At 37.5% G+C, this 23,903-nt stretch overlaps 2 protein-coding genes across 2 annotated transcripts in view; both read right to left on the bottom strand.

Moving 5' to 3' along the window:
• LOC124181333 (protein roadkill) overlaps positions 1 to 23,903 on the bottom strand; it is a 64,776-nt gene that overhangs the window by 5,196 nt on the left and 35,677 nt on the right. Inside the window, exon 2 of the mRNA XM_046567807.1 lies at positions 10,777 to 10,924. Coding sequence (XP_046423763.1) covers positions 10,777 to 10,854 — 78 coding nt within the window. The 5' untranslated portion in view covers positions 10,855 to 10,924. The remainder of the gene's footprint in view (positions 1 to 10,776; positions 10,925 to 23,903) is intronic.
• LOC124181332 (origin recognition complex subunit 2) overlaps positions 10,855 to 23,903 on the bottom strand; it is a 140,067-nt gene continuing 127,018 nt past the window's right edge. The window contains exon 12 of the mRNA XM_046567804.1: positions 10,855 to 10,924. The gene's annotated coding sequence lies outside the window, so the exon portion shown is untranslated. The remainder of the gene's footprint in view (positions 10,925 to 23,903) is intronic.

Raw genomic sequence — 23,903 nt, 5'->3', positions numbered from 1 at the left:
AAAACAAAAAATACGTCCTCATTATTTTGGCTTGCACTGCATTAGGCACCCCTAAAAATGGAAAAAAAAAATTTCATTCAAATACTCAATTGCTGTAATCAACACTGTTGCGGGACAGCTAATTAAACCTTGGAAAATACTTGACGCACTATTGATATAAAAATTTCGAGTCTTTCAATAAACGATTGCATAAAATTTCTTTAAATTCGTTCCTTGCAGCTTATAACCGTTTAAAGTCCCCAGCTTTTTTCCTTAGAAGCGATACGTGATACCAATTATGAAAATTCAAAATAGCGTATCCAATATGGACTCCAATAATAGTAACAAGTATATAAACTATTCACGAAAATCATCATGTATGACGCAGAACATTCTTCGTTTATTTACCGTACGTAGAGGAGTGCGAACGGTATACGTATTGAGAAAAGTTTCTTTTGTTATAGTAACTAGAAAAATTCAGTACAACATGTATCGTTAAAACAACTGTTTAAATATTGTTGGAATTACGAAAAACGAGGTACGCCTAACCATTTTGCGCTGTTGTCGATCCTTTTTTGGTTATTGCAACGCTGAATCAGTTTCTTCGGTTCACTCTACTTTTTTAGTTAAACAAGGCTTTAACGTCAATTTATCGTTGCACAAGAATTAAATTTTCGCAACAGTTGCAAGAAAATATAGTAAGAGTGATCGTAATGAGAAAGAATAGTACCGGATACTAGACTTTCCGGCAACAGCTATAACACCAATTTTCATTTTCTACCTAGAACTATATTTTTCGATCGTGGTAAAAAAATGAAAATTGTCAAAGACTGAGCGGTAACCGGAACTAAAAATTTCTCCAAGTGCGGTTAACTTTTTACACACATGTCGAAAAATGAAAAAGAAACGACGATATATTCGAAAATTCGTGGGAAAATAATCAGTTGACATAAAAAAAAAAAAAAATTAACTGGAAACAATTCTCAAAGACATCTTTCGGTTTGGTACCCGTGTAATGACTCTGGTATAAACTATGGAGATGAACGAATTGCTAATTTTTCTCGAACGACGTCCGCGTGAAATGATTGTAGGAGAAGGGGCATCGGCGTGAAGGAGTCAACGCTCTCTGTTTCCCTGACCTTGGTGACTAGTTTCGGCCGAAAGCCGGACCGAAGCGTTATCTATTAATCGGCGATGTTATTTCGTGTGGCGAACCCGATGCACCCGTTCCTCCTCTCTTTTTCCTCTTTTTTTCCTCTTCGTCTCTCCGCCGCCGTCCATCCAACTTGCTATTCGCGCAAGCTCTCCTCGTCCTACGCATCACGTACAGAACGAATTACGCAACGCGTTAATAGCGGATCACGTCCAATGGCCGGGGTCAGTGTTCCCGAAGGCCTTAAGTTTATTTTAAAATCGCACTCAAGCAGGCCTGAAACGCAGACAGAGAGACATACGGACAGATCCCTGCTGTGCTGTGCTTCAGTCCAAATGTACGGTTCGAAATTGTAATTTTTTCATACCTACGTTTTCTTTATTTGGGTATTTCTTATTCTAAATACAAAATTTCCACCAGATTCTGCAGCAGCTTCAGCCGCCATCTTGAATTTATAGGGGAATTAGTTTTTGTCAAATAAATCGGCCGTGTTCAATTTTTTTACCAACGGCCGCCATCTTGAATTTATAGGGGAATTAGTTTTTGTCAAATAAATCGACCGTGTTCAATTTTTTACTAACGGCCGCCATCTTGAATTTACAGGGGAATTAGTTGTTGTCAAATGAATCGATCATTTTCAACTTTTTACTAAAAACTGTCACATCAATCTAAACTTGCAGTAAAATTAATACTCTAACTTTGAGGATGACATATCCATTGTCTACGATCGATATTTCCGGACCTGAAACATAAGTTCAAGATGGCGGCGAAGCTAATGCAGAATCTTTTCGAAATTTTGGATTTAGACTACGAATGACCCCCTCAACGATTAGAAACATAAGGTAGCGGTATCTAAAAATTGTAATTTCAGACTTTTCTTTTTTGTAGGCGCATAGCGACTGGGCCAGTGTCCAGGCCTTCCGTCCAAGTCTCACAGATAGTAATCTCGTCTGATCGTCAGGTTTGAGGCGCACTATTTTTGAACCATTATGCAAAATTCGCTTTTTTACGCGAGGTTGAAAGTTGTTAAACTTGTTGTAAAGAAGCTTACTAGCAACAAAATGAAGTTAACCCCCCTGATGCAGCAAAACATACAATTAAATTCCATGAACTTGTTGACTAATTTAGAAACGACGAAAGAGTAAATTTTGTACCGCCTCGTGGTTTCTCATTAAAAAATTTCTACTTTTTTGGTAAGAAAATAATTCGGAATTAAATCTATCGTGTCAAAATTTTGTCAACGTATACATAGTTAAAAGTATTTTGACTCGAAAAAATATTTATAAAATAATAATCTCGCAGATATTAGATTATTAGATCGTCGAAGAAGGAAACAAGCGCATTATGTGTTATTCTTTTGCCGCGGAAACTAGTTGTTAACAATATGCGGTGATGCAGAATAATGGCACACATTCTTCATGGAATTATACATTTACATTATGTACGATACGCCGCAAGTTGAAAGTTGTTCGAGCAATTCAATGTATATTGTATGCTGTGTGATATCAAACTATACCCAAGCGGTATACCGACTAAAGTGTTCGAGATACGTGATAACCGTTAAATATAACCATGGATTTGCCGTTGCATCGTTATTCTATGTACCTGTTACAGTTTTCGCCGTCGAAAGTTTGAAGTCTCGACTGGTGATCGAAATATTACTTTTATGACAGTTTCTTTCTTTTCAAATAAGGAAGTAGAAAGATAAGCATATTTAACAGGAACGAATTCCATCATCTGTACTTCGATTGAACTTTTACTGTTTTTTTTCATTTTTAATTACCGTGATTCTGACGGTATCGATTCGCTATTTATGAATATACACGAGTCAAATAGCACATTGTGAAAAAGCACCTACTGTTATTAGTGTTATTAAAAAAAAAAAAAGTAAGCTGATACACGCAAATTGAACCGAATCATTCTGTACAGAATATTAGAATGATGAACCGTTACAACTGATCGCGAGCCTGGGAACTAATTCAAAGTCGTTATTTATCAATATTCAAAAATGTTATTAACCTAATCACAGTAACGTGACGCAAACAAGTCGCGTTGTCAAAAATGACGCGTTTAAACGTGGATATTTTCCCGATTTGCATATATTCCGTACTCCAACGAACGTATACATATATTTTTTTTTAAGATAATTCGACACTCTCTGTAACAATGTCAGTTACTCTCTAAAACAACTTTACAAAAATAATCGAAAATCACAATTTTGTCGTATTATTTTTAGTGCCAGATCAGCATCTGCGATCAAATATTGATAATTACACAGATGCGTTAATTCTGTCATCGCATTTAAATATTTTATGCTTTAAGACGGGTAAAATTGACATTTACAATCACACGATACGTAATAGTAAAATAAACACTTAGAATTAGTATTTATCGTTTGTTTTAAATTGGAGTTTTATTATTTTTGAAGCGAACCTTTTTGATTTCTGTAAGAGAAATATTGAAATCCGTAACGCTAAACATATTCAAAAAATCTGATCGACGCTTTCTGGGCTGATCGCGACGCTGACAAAACGATACACCATTTGGTATAAAAGCAGCTGATGATTAGGACTGCTCGAAATGGTTTCAAAGGAATTTCCAAAACAAAATTTCTGACCTAAAATTAAAATCGTTACAACTACTCGGATTTTCTGTTTACTAAAAATTGTTCATTCGAACAGTCTCTTACTATCGGCATCATCGATCAACCATTAGCAGCATCGTAAATTCTAACCCAACCGGAATTTCAATATTTTCTCGTTGTAAAAAAATCTTCAGGCATTTCCCGGGTTTCCAGTAGTACTGACAATGTGATTTCAACTTTCAAACTAGGCAATAGGATTCTTTTCCGATTACACGTCGTACGATAACAAAAAATTACAAATTGTGGTTTTAAAAGAAACTCTGAAGCCCGAATTTTTTTATTAGATAAACTTTTGTCTGCTCAATACTTTAAGCACATACTTAAAAACGGTTAGTCAATTGTGAAAACGGACAAATTGAGGCGAACATTTTACGCATGGATCTCGATTGAGTATTAATTATCAACAGCGTGAATTGTGAGACAGTAAAAACGCGGTGATTTTCATTGTTTCGCCAATTATAGGAAACGAATAAAGAGATAATTATCTGAATGATAATATTAGATCAATTGAATATTGAAGAAAAATATCATTTACTCGACTGACGCGGCAGGTGAATTCGACCAAATACAAGGTTTAAAAAGAACGTATATCGATCACGTAAAAAAAAAAAAAAACGAATTCAAGAATAAACCAATTCCTGATATTTTACAGATCTTACACCACGTTATCGCGCAAGTGCTAAGCCTAAATACGAACGATATAAAATATTGTTAAAAAAGAAAGAAAGAAAAAAAAAACGAATAAACAAAAGAAAAATGATTAAATAATAATGAAATATTGAATGAAAAATTTACCAGTTGTAGAAACGACGGTAAGAGGCTCTTACCGGGTGATAAAATTCTCATGGCATAAAAAATACGCGTTCAAAGTTATACCGTTAAAAAAAAACTTGGATTATCAGTTTATTTGCGTTATCAGATCGGTATATTGAATATCGGATGCCTCTCTTCGTCATCCTCGGTTATCCTCGGAGATACTCTCCTCTCTCACGACGTCTTGGTCCATTATATCCGCAAGCACAGCTCTGCCTCGAAGTGGAATTAACTCTTTCCCGTGAACTCGGATCTCTCTGGCAAAGGGTTAAGAAGAATACGTAGGTACGGTCAAGGAGTACCTAGAACGCCAAAGCTGAAAGAGGAGGGAGAGTAGGTATCGTTCGGTTCGGCAACTCTTGAAACTCCACTCCTCGAAGGTCTGCGCTCCCTAAGCGGTTGTCGGTTCGCCGGTCGACGCCCGGGAAGTCATTCAACTCGTGATCGCGTTCGTAGTCGTCGTCGTCGTCGTCGTCGTTGTCGGATAGAACGAGGAACAGCAACAGCAACAGCAACAGCGCCGAGTATCGCCTGAATCACGTCCTTGAGTCATCTTCGCGTTGCGCGAGATGCCTGAGCGTTCGGTCGGCTCTTTTCTATACCCGTAGTCGAGGGCAGAGGATATCCCCCGCTGCTCGTTCGTTCTTTATTTCGCCCCCCCTCCCCACCACCCCCTCCTCTCTTCGGCGGGCGGAACACGCGAAACTCTAGGAGTTCAGTCCACGGTTCAATCACCTACCGGACACGAGGGATACCAACATCACCATGCAGCAGTACGTACTTCCGGTCCGAGTGGGTTTGCGGTGTGCCTCGTTGGGTTTCCGAACGGACAATGACCCGAGTGGAGGATTAGACAAGCCTCCAAAGAGAAAGAAGAAGAGCCTCTGTCTCACTCCCTCTCTCTTCCTATCCACGTGCGGCACGTAACCACGACGTACGACGAATAACGCCCGCGTCCCCTTGTTTATGCAATACCGTGTACGATGTAGGGGATTCACTCTGGACCGTTCGCAAGGTTGGAAGGGAAAACGAGAGAACTCGAGGATGGTCCGCGATCCAGGGATTTTCTCCGGTTCTGTAACCGCGGTACCGGAGAGCAGCAGCGGGACCGACTCGAGTTCCCAGGACGTGGAGCAAGACTGTTCACGCCACAGTCAACCAGGCCTCGAGAGAGATCCGGAGACAGAGACGGAGATGGAGACGTTCTCGTTCACACGAATCAATCCCTAGCCCTTCGGCCTGGAGTGACTGCTCCGGAGACTAGCAGACATTATGAAAGTTGACTCGAGCTTGGCTTCACTTTCGATTCGGTGCTGCTGCTGCTGCTGCTGCTGCTGCTTCATTTTGCTCGTTTACGGCCTTAGCGTCCCCCCCCCCCCCCTCCCGCCCCGCCGTTTCCCCTGACCTATCACCGACACCATATTTTGTTGTGCCACAGATGTCAGCGAAACTTAGATTCTCGTATTCCCCGACGAAAATCGCGTAGAATTTGTCAAGACGAGATTTTTCAATCTACCGCGGTTTCGGAACTGGAGCGATTTCAAATCGGACCAATCAGCGCTCGGTTCGAGTCCGACGTTCCGGTCCGCGTTCCGAGCGCTCTGATTGGCCGATATTCAGGTGGCTTTAATTTGAATTCTAAAAATCGTAGAAAAATATCGTTCAAACGATATCGTCCCCGTTTTTAACGTAGATTACAAAGAGCTTGTTCCAGATTCGATTACACCGACTACGAGCCGCGGATGTAACGCGAGGACGTATCGCAAGCTCGAAAATTGAATGAGGCTAGGGTGGGGGAATTGCCGCGGCGGGTTTCCAACGTGAGATATCTAGTTGCAGGTCGTTCACTTCTCTCTTCTTCGGTACCGGGGACGAGCATTAAAAATAGATCCTATCCTTACGCGACGGGACGCGCCGGCGCAGTTTCGACGAGTGCGTGAGACTCGTGCGTACCCGACTAACAACGCTGCTAGGGCGAGGGCGTGTGCGTGAATCTACGGTGTATAAACTTATCCGAACGAGGCTATGCCAGTGAGACAATAATCGCGGCCAACAACCTGGGGCCAGAGGCCCCCGACTCCCTGCGAAGGAGCATCTCTACGAGCCGCTATCGCGACGACTGACAACGACGCGTCCAAGATGCGGACTTCGTTTCCGTCCTCTGGTATCATATCGGCGAAAAATACATCCGACGAACGAATCGAAGCCGTCGGGTGGGGGGGGATCGGAATACGGAAAAACCGAAAGTTAGAATGTCCAGAATTCCGAATTTAATAAACTGGAATGACAATTATGAGAGAACAAATACTGTTGCAAATTTTAAGTCACGAATGGTACGCAATAAAAAAGCTGCGGTTTACCTAAAATGTATTTGGTAGAGGACTATTATCCGAACCTAATTACTTCGGAAAACGTTAATCCAAGAATTCAGAGATACAGAATTTAATAATGTGTAGAGTCGATATTCTAGAGAACGAATTCGTACAAAGTTTCATACTCCCAAATGTCCAAATATTATAAAAATAAGAGTCAGAACTCGATCATCCAGAATGTAGAAGGGTCATTATTCAGAAAGATCGGTGTTCCGAAAGTAACCGTATAGATGGCCTACCACCAGAATTTCACTTTCCGAGTCTATCCAACTAATCTACTTTGACTTGTAAAATGTTTTATAAACAGAATCAAACAAATTCTCTACTCGATACTCAATAAAGAAGAAAGAACGCAGTTGTTAAAGCTGTTGGGTTAGGCCTTAGAGTGTGACCAACGACGTGCCCGACTCTTCTCATGTATTGCGATTCTTCATTCCGATGATTCTGATGTACTGCAATTTTATATTCCGAGCCTTCTACGAGACTACTACTCGGAGTTCTAACCGTTCCGATTCTTCATCCTTCGCATTTATGAATTCGAATAGACGATAATTCTACTTTACGATCCATCCGAAGGTTATTTATTTGTGATTTCGAGCAATCGCATTTCCCCATTTCCGTTAACGGCCTTTCGGAATTTTCACCAGTTGTGTATTCTAATTTCTATAACTTCAAATTTCGATGTTTTTATATTCTATTACCATTATTTCTGGCTTAACGAAGATTCATCACTTTGTTCTTTCGTTATTGCGAGTTTTCGATATATTTAAGTTCGGAATTCTGACCATTCCGATTTTTAGTATTACTGATTTTTTACCCGCAGCCAAAGCCAGCAAATGATGTTCGAGTTAAAATTAATAAACTACGAACCTTTTACGACTGCAACGATGCATTGTTCGCGAAAAGAATTCTCATTCTCTTGTTTTTCAAAAGTCTTATACATCAAATACGAATATATGCGGCGAACTGCATGTTAATCAAGACACGGCACAGTTCTCAACTGCAACGACGATCGTCATTCCGTCGTAACCGAGACCCAATCTATTCGATCTCTGTGAGCGAGGACACGCGTCAAGGAATAGGAAATATATGGGACACCCGAGTGTTATTCGATCGCTGAGGCCGCCGTGGTTGCTTTTTACGAAATATTACACGTCTGCACAATAATTCATACTTACTAACCCTGGGGAAAGAAATGCTTGCTGATATTACAGGCATATTGAAACCCGATTACCTCGGGCAGTCGCCCGAATGTCTTCGAAGCAAATTTCAATTTCAAACATTTTAATACTATCGACATTTCGTTGGCATAAGATGAAAAAAATTTTGTATAAATCAAGCGTGTGAACATTGATAAGAAAATCGAGTAGGTATTAACTTATTGATCAAGACAGACGAGTTCGTTGGGTGAAGATTGAAGAAAACGTGACGTACGTGTGTGCGAGAATATAACTTTGACAATCAGGCGAGCCAAATTTATTATTTACTCAACGATTTAGCGGATGAGATAACGAGCTTCTCGATTTCCTGCCTGACAGCTAACAACCTTGCAATATCCGTTTCACCGAAAACCTTCCAATTACGAACAGTGACTAATTGGACAGGCAAGCAATCTTACGAGACTTTCGAAATTGAGGGGCAAAGATGTGAAGGAAAGAGAGACGGAGCGAGAGAGAAATAGAGAGGTTAAACGGTTAAACGACACAGAAACGAACAGGCAAAGCACTCGGATTCCAAGTTAAGCCTCGAGCTTCACGCTCATCGATTTTTACCTATCGCGCCCAAAGTTTTGCGAATAATATCGTGAAAAAAGTTCAATAAATGTTTCAACCGTGTGAAAAAAAAATTTATACTCGGTGTTCCTGAAAGCTCTTCGCGCATCATTGCCATGAGAAAATATCTCTTAATGAATTTAAAAAAAAAAAAAGAAAAAGAATCATACAACGACTATACGGTATTACATTGATTTGAGATTATGTTTGATGAAACTTATCGCCACAATTATCGATTTATCTACAAAAATAAAAAGACATTTTCGCATCGATATAATTTCACTCTTACTCTTCTCTTTGCGAAGAAGGATTCAACATCATTTCTAGAACCTTGTATAGATTTTATTTCAATGATTATCGACAGTTGCTCGGGATTTTTACAATATTTTAGACAAGCATGGAATATCGGAAGCTTTGCCTACAATTTGATACAATTTTTTTTTTTTTTTCTTTCATTTTCTTTTCCTTTATTTTTTTTTTTCTAATTATTTACCGTACCTACTACAACAGCAGCAACCACGACGTCAAATGTTGGTATAAGAAAGATCGAGTAGCTTGCTTGCTACAAGTGGGTTCGATGAACTATAGAACGAAATACACGGTCACAGTCCGTCGAGCAAACGCATTTATACACCGAACAAATTACGTATCACTATCAATATTCAATTGAACTTTGGAAATAAATGCTTGGCTCGACCGTCCTGCAAAATTACTTCCGACACATGCTGCATAGTTCAATTTTTCTTCCAACATTTGATAATGAATGAAATTAAAATACCGAACCAGGTGAGACTCTATGAAAAGACAGTAAATTATTGTTACATCAAAATTAATCTCATAATGATCTGATACACGTTAAAAAAATATATTTTCATGAAATTGGAACGGTTTTTAGATTCAGAGTTATCGAAAAATGTTGCGATTCAGTTTCCGAGTATTCGTCAAATACTTCAAGCTTCGTACAATTTGTTACAAGGAAAGAATGAAACGAAACCGCGATACATTTTGAATCTATAAAAATCCGTCGACGTCTTGTGTATTTTTATTTTAAAGTGGTAAAATTGAATTTACCATTCATTCGCTGCTAATTGTCAAAGGATCGACGTACCGAAATTAATTAATACGAATGTTGAGCTACGAAATGGTGAATCTGTAGATTTAAAAGCTTGTGAAACCAAAATTCAGTAATAATTGCAGGCCGGAATCGACCAAACAGCATAGTAAAGTTCTCAGGCTGCACTTTGTGACTAATTCGCGTGATGTTCGAACCGAAGCGATCGCGGTGTCGAAATCGTAATTTCCGAAATGATAATCGGTAATATTAAATAAAATTCTGCCTTATCAACCATCGAGACGATCATTGGTAGTCGTAAGAAATAATTCAAGATTACGGAAAAATCTGTTTGTAATCTTAAAGTTCGGTTAAAACAGGTATCGTTAAAAAAAAAAAAAAAAAAAACTGTTCAAATATTGTTGGAATTACGAAAAACGAGCTACGCCTTATAACCATTTTCCACCATTGTCGATCCTTTTTTTGTCAATTGCAACGCAAAATCAGTTTCTTCGATTTCCTCTACCTTTTCAGTTAAACAAGGCTTTAACGTTAATTTAAATATATATATAGCAAAATACAGCAACAGCGATCGTGATGAGAAAGAATAGTAACGGATACCAGACTTTCCGGCAACAGCTGGAAAACTATAAATTTTTCATTTTCTACCTAGAACTATATTTTTCGATTTTGGTAAAAAAAAAAAAAAAAAAAAAAAAAAAATGAAAATAGTCAAGGACCGAGCGTTAAACGGTACTAAAAATTTCTCTCAGCGTTAAGCAACGGCAACGAAATACGTAATCATGGCGTAAAAAAAAAAAAAAAAAAAAACCGCGATTCAAGCCGGCGTGTCGCAGGTTGGTCGTGAGGACGACCTCAGGATAACGGACCTTGGGTGAGGGAAGGGAGGAAAAGCCGATGAACAACAGAAGGTAAGCGGTCCGATATTTGTAGTAAAAAGAAAAACAAAAAGAAAAACGAGTATTACGTACCTGCGTGTAGCACCAGTTCTCGGCGACGGGCGTGTTGACTTCGGGCGGCGGAGGGCTCGGAACCCGGCTCACCGCCATGCTACTGCTGCTGTGCAAGTTCGACGTGACCCGCGACGTCTGCGGTGCGCAGTCACTCACCACCGGGATCCTGGAAGCAGAATATCAAACGTGCCGAAATAAGTACCAAATTCACGATCCCGTGTGCGGGGATTCCTTTTTTTTTTTTTTTTTTTTTTTTAGAAAATGACAGTACTCTTAGCAATTTGAGTTTCAGGGCTTTATTGTTTGCGGTATCGAGAACGTTTTAGAATTTATTCATTGAAATTAATATAGAAATGTAAGGATGGCGAATACAAGTTAGGAACGACCTCGCATTCAATCCGTTGCCGCAGCAGAGTCCTCGTTCAATTTTAATAATATATAATTTGTTTATCAAATTCGAGCTCGCGGCTAGATTTTTAAACTTCAGTCCCAACGTTTTTGTACGCAAATTTTTTTCAACAATTTTTTGGTCGAAGACGAGGAAATTTTTTTTTTTCACAATCGTACACGTTTGATTTTGTTTCATCAACGTTTCGTGATTTTCAAAGTCTGAAAATTTTGTCGATCTGTGGACGGCAAAAGTCCTCGAGTTTCGGTGTCGTTCGCTATACTTGTATTATACGCCATGCCTCCATTTCGTTATTCATTTCGATGAAAAACTTCGAAAATGTTCTTGAAACTATAAATAATAAAGCCCTGAAACTGAAGTTACTCCAAGTGTTTACATTTTCTTTAAATAAAAAAAAAAAAAAAAAATGACAAATATTGCTAAAAATAGGCAAGGCCATCCAATTGTAAACCCACCACCTCAAGGATTTCTTGATACCTCGAGCAAATACCAGATAGAAAAAACCGCGATGTTACGTGTCTTCGAATGAAACCAAATTTCTTTCATCGTACTCGTCAAATTCAGTCATCTTTTGAAATATTTAATTTTCATTTATTTCAAGATCCGACTACCTACAGCAAAATTAATCGATGCGATATGTGACCGGCAAGATTATTTTCAAACGTAACCGCAAACTGTAAAAGTTCCATGACAATTACACACACATTTTATCTATTATACTTTTATACCGTCTAACCGTAATCGGTGATTCAACTTTCATTCCGTTCACTTTATTTTTTCCAACAGCGCATTCGATCGCAAAATGAATAATAATCTCGATCATTAAAACATCACGGCTAGTCTACAGACAAAAACAGCAGAAACGACGAACAATGTGGGTTAGACACGTTGAACAGTTCGAAAAGTACAGAAAATAAATTAACAATAATCAGTATAAAAACAAAAACATTTTTTGTTTCCCTGTCGAGACATCACGTCCAATGGACAATGAAATAATAGAACAGATCGAAAGTGTTCTTCGTCGAACGCGATCAATTCCGCCGATGCTTCGAATCCGCCAATTGACCTCTCAATTTCCATACACAACCCGTGCAGACTTCCTTAAGCGAACCTTTCCTCCGAACTCATACCCACGTAATTTCCATCGTAGTATACGACTACGAATTAGGTATACAATTGTTCACCCTGTGCCCAATTCTGCGGTTGTTAAAAATGACCGTGCGTGTTTCTCACTGGCTCGAAGTCGGCAGTTGACCTCTGCAACAGTACCATCATCGCATACCTCGACGCGTATACGAGTCAAGAATTAAATCTAACTGAACCGATGTGAAAAAGCACGCACGGACGCGGCTGGAAAGCGTCGTCATCGTCATCGTCATCGTCATCAACGTCATCAACGTCATCCTCGTAGCAACGTCACATCTCTGGCCAATCGTCTAACCCAGACACGAAAGAGCAACCTTTGTGTGTGTTCTCGCAGTTCGAAACCAGCTCCGAGGCCTCGCACACAATCCATGGGCACTCGACCGACCGATGAGAGTCAGGCTCAAGGTATTTGACCTTCGATCGTTACCATCGCCAGCACGCAACACGGTCACTGCGACAATTTCTGCAATATATATATATGTATATATATATCCTCGGAGGTCGTCCTTCAATTATGTAAGGTTAATTGCACTAACCAACCGACTAACCAATCGACCGAACCCCCCACCACCAGTTGTTGATTTTGCATCAATGTCGTTTAGAAACTTTTGCAAATGTAGCCCGAAAAAGTGGCGGGGGGAAAAAAAGCAGAAGCGATATCGCTGGGCTTGAAAAGACTGGTCCAAGAAGTTTCGACTGTAACTGGAATGACCGATTTTTGGACTTTGATCTTATCAGTTCCGAGTAAAGTGTAGAAACTGTTGCTGTTGAAAGACTGGATGAATTTTTGGCCGAATTCGTTTATACCGGTTTTGATTTATCTTCAGACGAGAATAGATTTACATTTTTGAAAACAACTTGGTAACTACTTGGACAATTTCGCTAAAAATCTGATCAGTTCGGAGCTGGAAGTAACAGGAAGAATCGAAACCACCAAATATATAGTAGAATAAACAATTTGTCACAACGAATTACTTGGACGTTGATTTTAATATGGAAATTGGTCAAAGGTAATTCTATTCAGATCTCGATAAAACGTGAATATATATCGAAAGCAACAATTTCCTTTCTTCTCCGAGTATTTACGAAAAGCGGAAGTCTGAATATTTGGTTAAAATGCATCGTTCGAAAACATTGGAGCGCTATTAATAATCATCTGATATTCTCAACTTTTTTCTATTTACTTGAAAATTATAGTTTCTTTGTTGAAACGAAGAGAGGCATTTACCCTTTGAGTTACAGAGTCAATTTTTAAAACAAGATACTATTTAATGGTTTTTGGAGTCGCTGATTACGAATCTGGGATCTGATTTTGAAAATTCAAGACGGTGGATCGAATATACCGAACGAAAATTTCAAATTTGATCGAATACAGTCAAGAAACTCTGTGCAAGAGTTTTACGAGTCGCTGATTGGATTCGCCATAATGAGTTGTCAAAAACTGATTTCAGATTCGTAATCATCGACCCCAAAAACCAGTCGACAGAGTTTTTTCTCCGGATTCAATCAGATTGAAATTATCGTCCACCATATTGGATCCGCCATCTTGAATTTCTAAGATCCGTTTTCAAATTCGTAACCACCGACCCCAAAAACTTGTAATTTATATTATATTAAATAACTTTCTCACGAATGAATTATTCCATCTTTATCCATATTTGTTTCAATCAATTTTGTTCTAGCAACAATAATTTCAAATATGTTGAAAAGTTCTCTAAAAATACAAAAAAAAATAAAATAAAAATATAATAGGATATAAAATAGGTGGTAAGAATAATAGTTACCACTACGACTCGAATGGTTGGTTAAAAAAAAAAAATAATCAAGATGATAAAAATTTTGTTGCACATGTTCCGAGAGACCGGAACTAACAAAATCCCTTTTCTCATGGTCGTGACTGCAGGTTGCGTTGGATCATCGTCACATCGTTGGTCAGATCAGTCCGATGACCTCTCAGTCGTACGCTCTGGCCCACGTGAGTTTTCTTGTCACGTGCAAAGGGGCTACACCACCATAAACCCGATGCCGATGCCTACCTAGCCTCAACCTCAACCTCAACCTCAACTTCCACTTCCACTTCCTCTTCTTCGCTCATAATATACATGAAGTATTCCATGCCAACTGAGAGGTTATTTTCCCCGACCCCCGCCAATTTGATTCGTTATTTTTTATATGATTCTACAACCTAAAAAAAGCACTCACCATTTTGTTCAGATGTTTCGTCCCAACCATTCTTTTTTAAAAAATGTTACACGAGATGAAAACTATTTTGTATTTGTCAAAATATAATTGAAAACGAATAGAAGCCGTTCAGCAAAAGTATAAATCGAAATTGTAGAGTGAGAAGTGTTAGAGAAAAAAAAAAAAGAGCCACGCCACATCTACTTTCACTTTATTCTACATGCGTCGCTGTGTAGATAATATTACTAGTAAAGTACCTGCTACGAAAAAAACCAAAACTCAAGAAATTCACGCAGTCGTATAACTTTACCCTAATTCTCTTCTAACTAACCTCAAAATCTATTTAAAATCCAAATTTCACGTTATACCGTATAAGAATTATACTTTTCCTAATCACAGATGTTATTTTCGATAAAGATAATAATAATATTACAAGCATATATCGGCATTTGATAAAATGTCATAAACGTCAACGGGTTTTTAATGGTAAATAAATATGTACCATAGCGCCAAGAGCGTTAATTAATTTATGCTAATTGGCGTTCCGAGATGCGGAAATAACCAAGCGTGCAGCGTGACGCAGCGTCCGTCTGCCGATGCAGCGGCAATTCATTCAATTCGGAGACCAAACTGGAAATAAACAAGGACAAAACCCGACAGACTTACCGGCTTTGCATTTTGCACGACCGAAAGTGATTTACGAAAATGAGTAATGAGAGAGAGAGAGAGAGGAAAAAAAAATAAACGATAAAAACCGCGAAGAATCGCGTCAACGACGTTAGAAATATCAATAATTATTCGCATAAAAATAATTTGACGAGGAATTATGAATAAAGTAAGCACGAAACGTCGAATGTTACGAAGATAAATAAAAATCAATAATAATTTTTTCAAATTTAAATGCCGAATGAGGGAATAAAAAATTAATCATGACACGATATTTCACACAGGCGGGGAGAGTTGAGCTGCAAGACGATTTGCATTTTTTACATTTACACTTGCGTTAAAGTCAACAAGTGACATTTAGAGTTGATAATATGCCACGTCTACAGAAGCGATAATTTTTATATCATATTATATTATAATAAACCTTCCTTCGAACTATTCCGTTTATTTACAATCCAGACGAAATAAGATTCTGCAATATAATCTGATCGTTTCAGGTTTAATCAAGTACTTTAAAATCATAGACTTTTACAGTTGCATTTGCATTTCTCTTTTATTTTCATTGAATTATTATTACACCCGATTAGAATCTCACATTTTCACCGTTCGTAGAAACATGATAACGTTACATAAAGCTTGTAGGAATTAAGTATTCAAACACCGGTGTCAGTTAATTTTCGAATCGCATATTCACTCACAGTTTTGTAAAACTACAAAAAAAATTTTAAAAATTATCAAATTAAAACATGTAGTAGTCAAGGATAAGCGTCGATTTTTATTTATTTATATCCTCGTATCGTTGACTAGCGAAAAAAAAAATAAATAAATAACAACAATTTAAAACAACTCAACGTTTTCGATAAAAATCAATATAAATCATTCGATGAACGAATTTTGAATGAACGAGAGCCTCAAGTTACTGAAATAGAAAAGTTTAGATAAGTGAAAGGTAAGTGTGGATAGGTACAAAGGCTCACAATCAGAGAGCGCGTAAGCAAAACTCGTCGCTGCTGTTGTCCAATCGTAACCGAGAGTCTGTAAAAGTACGACCGACGACATTTCTATAGTTTCCCTCCGTTGACTTTCACTCTCAAGTTACCACACACACACACACACACACACACACACGACGGTATACCGGGTGTCGCGAAAGTAACAAATCTGTCCAATTCATGTTTTATAAAAAGGCTTCAATGGTATGGAAATGCTTGAGTAGCTCAGAAATTCGATTTTCACCACGATTTTTATACACCTATGAACGAATGAAATAAGCGTAAAGAAGAAAAAAAAAAAAAAAAAAAACACAAGCATTCGATAAAAATATGCCCTAAATTTTTCTGATTTCAACAATCTCTTTCACGTCTTTAGGAATCACTGCTAAATCTCTTCGATAACACAAAACGTGATAGCGAATCGAATGATAATTTATACACGTGAAAACAGTTTTTGTCATTGAATAAAATATAGAGAGAAGATTTTTCGTTCGCTTTTAAAGCAACCAATGAGAAGAACAGAAATTCAGTCCATGGGAAATGAAACAAATTGATCGGGTTGTGGAAATTAAAATTTGTCCCACACTTTTTTCCCCTCGTCAAATTTATCACAGAAAAAAATGTTACAATAATAGTAATTATTATTATTATTATTATTATTATTATTAACGTTTCGCGAAACGCGTTCGCGTATAAATGTTGAAAGTGATTAAGTACGTGTTAGGCAAGATTATGTTAGTTTGAGAAAACGGTTACTACACAGCATATATGTGTATGTATATTAAGGCGGAAGTTGATGAGAAGAGAATTAACGACGTGAAAGTAGAACAGCTCTCGGTTAAACGGCTGAGAGGCAATGAAGCAGAGTGAAATTGTTTAAACTGTCGATCCTGCATCTAACAATAAGCTGAGTTTCTCGCTAAAACCGCGAATCGCAATCATCGCGCGATGCGAACATTTTAACACCGGACTTGTAACACGATGACTTTCTCGCGCCGTTGTGCAAGAATTACAATTTTAAGATGACGCGAATATCCCTTTTGTTTTATGTCTATGGTGCGCATCGTTTTTATAACATGTGCGTGAAAAGTGGGGCTTTGCCCAGCAGTTTAGCGGGGCGAAAGTAAACAGCCAACTTCATCTAGGTGGCGTAAAGATGGGTTCGCGCATACGCGGTCCACAATTGCTTCGATTTCGTCCCTAGGGAAATTACTTTTCTCCCTAGGGAGAAAAACTAACCACTCGTCGCATATATTGTACGTAATACACGCATGCGATAAATTTTTTTGTCCGCCGATACCTCGAGAATGGATTACCGGGTTTGAATCATTTCGGTCTCAATTGTCGCGGCCTTTCTAAACTTAGAACTGATTACAGTTTGGCTTTGATCGGTTGAATACTTTTCGAATTATGTAAATAACATGGTTCTAAAAGATAAAATAACAATCGTGGTATCTTTAGATCGGAATGAAGGATTTTGATGAACCTTGGTACCCTCAAGTTTTTTTAATCGCTGATCACGAATTCGAGGTTAGATTGCAGGTATTACAAAATGGCGGATCCAATATGGTGAACCAAAATCCAAAGTAAATCGATTTGGACGAAACTCTGTAGTTGAGGCTTTTTGATGTCGCTAATCACGAATTTGAGGTTAGATTGCAGTTATTGCAAAATGGCGGATCCAATATGGTGGACAAAAATCCAAATTAAATCGATTTGAACAAAACTCGATGCTTGGGGGTTTTTCAGGTTGCTGATCACGAATTTGTGGCTATATTGCAGGTATTACAAAATGGCGGATCCAATATGGTGGACAAAAATCCAAATTAAATCGATTTGAATTAAACTCGGTACTTGGGGGTTTTTGAGGTTGCTGATCACGAATATGATATTGAATTTTCAAAACTGAAGACGGTGGATCCAATATGGTGAACAAGAAACCAGAAACATCCTCTTTCACCTCGAAATTTCATGTCTCAGGATTTTTTGTCTGTGAATTTAGAACCTGCAGTGTGAAAACGGAAAGTTCGACGGCTGTCTCACGATCAGCCTGAAACCGCTTGTTTCCGCCTAGATATAAAATACGTGATTATTTATATTTTCATTAAAAGTTTTCATACAAGATAGTGTTTTTTTTTTTTTCTTTCTTTGCTACATAAAGTGGAAGTTTTTTTCTCTGGTATGCAAACTTTAAGACGGTCGATGATCCAAATGCGAGTTTACCGTAATAAAATCAATAAACCAATATCCTCAACGTTATACCGACAATAATTTTACTAATAACTCTTGAAATTATCGCATTTAGCCAAGATTTTCCGTTCAAAGGAAAAGTAAAAAAATGAATTAAGTCGAGTTTGACGTAAAAGTTGATACAAAAATCAGCTTGTCCAGGGAGTCAAGGCCAACGCGTGTAAAGTATTATACGATAAGAGCCAAGGGCGTTGCGGAATAATCGCGGACGGTAAAACGTGACTAGTGTGTTATACTTTATGCGAATACGTGTAGGCTCAAACATAAGATACATACGTGTGTTAATTCAATAGAAATAGACTCGTGTACGTGAAGAGTCGCAATTAAACCGTTCGCAACGCGCCAATCGGTACAAAAGTCGCTGAACATACGAATAAACATAACACGAATGCGCGCATATATAAGTACACGTTACTTAACGGTAACATTGTTGAAACTGTGTTTTTTTCATCATATCGAAGTTAGTAAAGACATCGTAATGATTCATGCTGAGGAAAAACCCGTTACTTCACGATTTTGGAATTGCCTGAAATTCAGTAAACAATTCATACGGTTATACGTATACTACTGGTTTATATATTGCAACAAGAATTTTTGCTAAATATTGTTGAATAGTTCAATGAAGTTATTTTTTAATCCAAGAATTTGAGCATTTTCTTTTCGCAAATAATGAAAACATACGGTTAACTTATTTATTTCTAATAACATAGATGATCTATTGTTGAATTGTTAGGACATTTGTTATACGACAATGCGAAAACGGTGATTTTAACGATGAAGCTACACCTGCAAGAAGAGAAACAAACTAATACAACCAAGGTGAAAATACGTTTCAAGAACGTTGCAACATAAATTTTGCGACACCTGTAATTTGCAAACTAACTCTCCCCGCCTACTACAAGTTTGCAGAAATGTAAATATGTCGAATATACGTACAAAAGTCTAAATAGAAAGGGGGGAAAGTTTCTTTTATCCCGTTTCTTTCTTCTTTCTCTCTTGCCAATTTTTACCGATGCGCGTCCTAACTACAGAAAAGCGAACATATCGAGCGTTAATTTGAAAAGTTATCACGCGAATGAGAGCAGCAGCAGGAGCCACGCAAAATAAATCGTTTCTACTTTTCCTGACGGCAGCCGCCGCCATCCCAAGTGACATTTATAAAAATTTCAAACAAAGTACGACACGAATACGTGCGTGGCTCACTTTTTCTTCATTCAATTAATCGCGTCCGTGAGTATTTCAATATAGCCAGCAAAGTTTTTGCGCTATTTCAAATCCAGAACCGTTGTTTAAAAAAATATTACGTTCTATGTAGAAGAAAATTTGCATCAAATATCTAGACGTGAGTAAAATTTGTGATGAATAAATAAATATGAGCGTGTTGTTTCGAGAAAAAAAAAGAAGAAGACCGACTGTAAGTGAAATTAAGTATTACGAAAGAAACAATACGACCTTACAGACAATTGCAGAAAAAAAATGTTTCAATAAAATCACAAATGGCGAGGGTCAGACGTTGGTTGGATTCTCATGGAATCCTGCAGACTCAGTTCTACTTTAAATTGGAATAAAAACTTATACCTATCATGAGAAAATTAATGTTTAATAGATTCACATGGACGTGAATTTGTGCGTAATATCTTCACTCGATTTTACCGAGTTGAAAAAACTCCAGCGGAGTTTTTACCGCTACAATGCTTATTTTTGATCATCCATGGTTGAAAATACAAGTTGTAAACATAATTTCACGTATACGAGTCACGTGATCGAGATTTCGCAGAGATGTTTCAACAAATACTTGCAACTTGTGACAAGTAAAATTACAACGTTTCGTACTCTCGTGCCTTTTTTTCCGTTTATTGTTATTTACTTGTTCCGCTATCGATAAGCGCTCTTCAATACCGATAAAATAAAGTTAAAAAATATACCACTATGTATACGTATTTATATTTCATCCACTCGTCGTTTTTATATTTCTAAGATAAATATATACAGACACACACACATATATATATTATCAAGTGCGACCCAATCACGGATAAAGAAAAAAAAAAAACCGTGACCACATACATTTTACGTTCGTGGCCGCGTTTAATTAATTACCAAACGGTATTATAAGTACAGCCGGTTTTAGTACGAGAAACTAAGCGTTTATTATATTCTTATTCCTTCGATAATATTTTACGTCAGGTAACTTCTATCAGAAAATGGTGAAAATTAAACGGTTGGACAACATCTTGAATCATCAGCTACGAAAGTTTATTCTGGGAGAAAGTTTTGAAAAGCGTTGAAAAACTTGGAGAGTAAAAGAGAAGAACAGACTCTCCAAAATTCATTCACCGTATTTTCTGCTCAATCCGAGCGAGAATAATAAATAAACGTACCTGTCGCAAATTCGAAACGGTTTAGGCGGTAGAAAATTGAATTGCTTTTAGAAAGTTTAGAACCATGCGTAAACATTTCGTTGAAACATACGTGAATGACAAATGTGTAATTCAAGATAATACATGTCAGTATATAGTACGGGGATTTTTCTTCCTTATTAAACTGTAACGTTTAATCACAGCGAGCTCTAACGTGATAATCGAAGAACATCGTAATTTCACACTTATGTTACGATAATAAAAATTATTAAAGTAATAAAATCAAATTCAATAGTGGAGAAAAAACAAATCATCACCATTAAGAAGCTAAAAAATTTTGGTGCGTGTACGAAGATTAAGATAAAAAAAAATAAAGATCGTTCCTAAAATTATAGAATTACACACAAACGAAAATCAAAAACATTGGAAACTGCTACTAATCGTTAGCAAATATTTATACACGTAATTTAAGCCATGCGTTTGATGTTTTAAAAGCATCAAAAATAAAACAAAGAATGAAAAAGTAAGACCAACGTTTTTTACACTTTTGTATCGTTTATTTCAATGATTGAAAACAAGGCAAAGAGCACATTTGTTGAAAAAAAAAAAAAGAAACAAAGTATTTCGAAAGATCTCGCAGCTTTTGCATTACAGAAAATACGGTAAACGATACAAAAAAAAAAAAATCAAAATATCCATCGGTCAAAACTTCGGAAAGTAAACTCCGTTAGAAGTAATTACGTATTCAATAAATATTCAATTTATTTGTTTTTTTTTTTTCTTTTTCAAACATTTTGTTACGTTCAAATTCGTTACCGATTTGAATATCGTTCAAAAAAAATACGGGGGGAAAAAAATATCCCCACAAGAATTTGACATTCAGGATGATTTTTTTACGTGCTTGGAAAAGAAAATAAATAAATAAATAAATAAATAAAACAATATATTCCCAAATTCCAGATTCACCGGGATTTCTGTTTTTTTTTTCTTTTTTTTTTTCTTTCTCCCTCCTTGTCCGTCCTCCACCATTAACGCGAGACAAGTTTGCGGCGGCGCGGCCGCCGCGTTCCGAGCTTTGCAAATTGACCGTAAGTCTCAAGGTCGTCCGGTATTCCACACGGCCGAAGATCAACGGCCTGACCATGGTGGGCCCGTCTTTCCCACTCCGCCGGGGAATGGGACCTTTCAGAAATTCAACCAACTTACCGAGGCAGGTATAAATTTGGGACCGAGGCGTGCGGGGTCCCATTATTTCGCTGTCGTTGTTGCCGGCGATCCTTTCAAGACTCGAGATGGAAACAAAGAGAGAGATCCGTGTAATAATAATCACACAAAGGATCGAAGAAAGAATTCCACCCGAATTCGTGCAAAAGCGCCGAATCGTTCTCTGTGTTCAATTAAACTTACAGAAGTTTCCCGCAATTATTGTAAAGAAAAAAATAATAAAACAAAAAAAGATAAATATTTTCACTCGTAAGATCGCGGATTTAATTTTATAATGAAAAGCTTCCGACGGAACATTTTTTTTTTTTTTCATTTTATAACGGTTACAACGATACGTTTCGTTGGTATAAAACAAATTGTTGTAATTTTTCCAATTGCGCATTTAGCTTGTATTGTAAATAACTTGATATAGTTTCGTTTTGTTTTCTTCATTTTTTTTTTTTAATCATTATTATCCCTTGCGGTAATTTTAACAAACGGTATATTTATAAACGACTTGAGGATAATTTTATGGAACACGATCAGCGTAACAAGAAAATTCACTTCGATAGCTGATCCCTCGGTTAGGCAAATTTGTTATATTCGACATTGGAAAATGTAACGTGAATCTCCTGACGATAATTACATACAAATTAGCATAAATTGAAATTTGCGATTGAAAAAAGAATTTCAATTTTCAAGGAACGTTGTTTGTTCGAACGGCTATTGAAATTCACTTTGTTTTTCACCTTCAAAGCATTCGTTCAAAAATCATTCAAATTTTGTCAATATGTTGTCAATATCAATTTCTCGAATTCAGCTTCGTTTTAGAATCAAAATTCGCCTTTTTCACTCAGCGCAAAGAGGTCTTGGTCGTCTTTTTCTCTCTCTCTCTCTCTCTCTCTCTCTCTCTCTCGATCTCTATCGCTTTCAATATCGTTTATTCATCTTCGTATACATAACTCAATCAACGCGTTATACTCAAATAGCAACCGCACTTGCGTATACATCGTATAAACATATATATATGTTTGAAGTTCAAGCGTCAAGGTTAGCCGGGGTTCTTCTCCGCATAGAATTGGGAATAAATTCGATGTTAGGTATAAGGTATATAATTCAATACGTGCCGAAATGAATTTCGCAGAAGGTCTGAACCTTCGCTCTTAGGCCTCGACGGAAAAAAGTTGAATGTATAAACGGACGAGAAGCGATTCACTCCGAGCAGTTTGAATGCACAATGAATTCACAATCAGCTATGCGAGAATGATTTAAACTGTAATTAAAAGATTGCAAATATCGTCAAGTATACGAATATACATATACATATATTGTCAGGGACTTTGAACGTGCACGCGTGTTAAGTATAGTTGGTTAGAAACTCCGTGTGTCCAACGTAGAGAAGAAGTGAAGGTCTTCCGAGTAATTCATCGCATTGCAGCACACAAATTCAAATTAATTATCTTCGCAGTTTCAAAACCTTGCAACGCTGACTATTGCAGAGTCTTTATAAGTCGTCGTGATCGTTCTTGGACGTTAAATTGCGAGAAGAGTACTTGACATTTGTCGAACAACGAATAGTGGAGCTGAAGTATGGAAATCGAATGAGAATAAACGGCTATAATCGGTTAAAAGCGTCTTTGGCGTCGTTTCGAACTTGGATATGAAATTTCGTCGATTGCAGGATTTTTGTGGTTTTTGAATAAAAAGTTTATCCAACTAATTCCACGTTTTTCCAGATGCTCCGTCTTTATTTTTTACCGCCTCTTCATATTTTGACCGATGTAAAGCGTTCTTCGGTTATCCTAAACTCCCGAGGTGAGAAAAAATTTCAAACCCATTCGCCACTGCACATAAACACCCGACGTTTCGTCTGACAACTATTTCCAGTCCATTGTTAACATAGGTATGTCATGAATGCATCGTGTAGTGGAGTAAAAG

This window comes from Neodiprion fabricii, chromosome 4, assembly GCF_021155785.1.
Source record: "Neodiprion fabricii isolate iyNeoFabr1 chromosome 4, iyNeoFabr1.1, whole genome shotgun sequence".
Lineage (NCBI taxonomy): Eukaryota > Metazoa > Arthropoda > Insecta > Hymenoptera > Diprionidae > Neodiprion > Neodiprion fabricii.
This window is presented reverse-complemented; position numbering and strand designations above follow the sequence as displayed.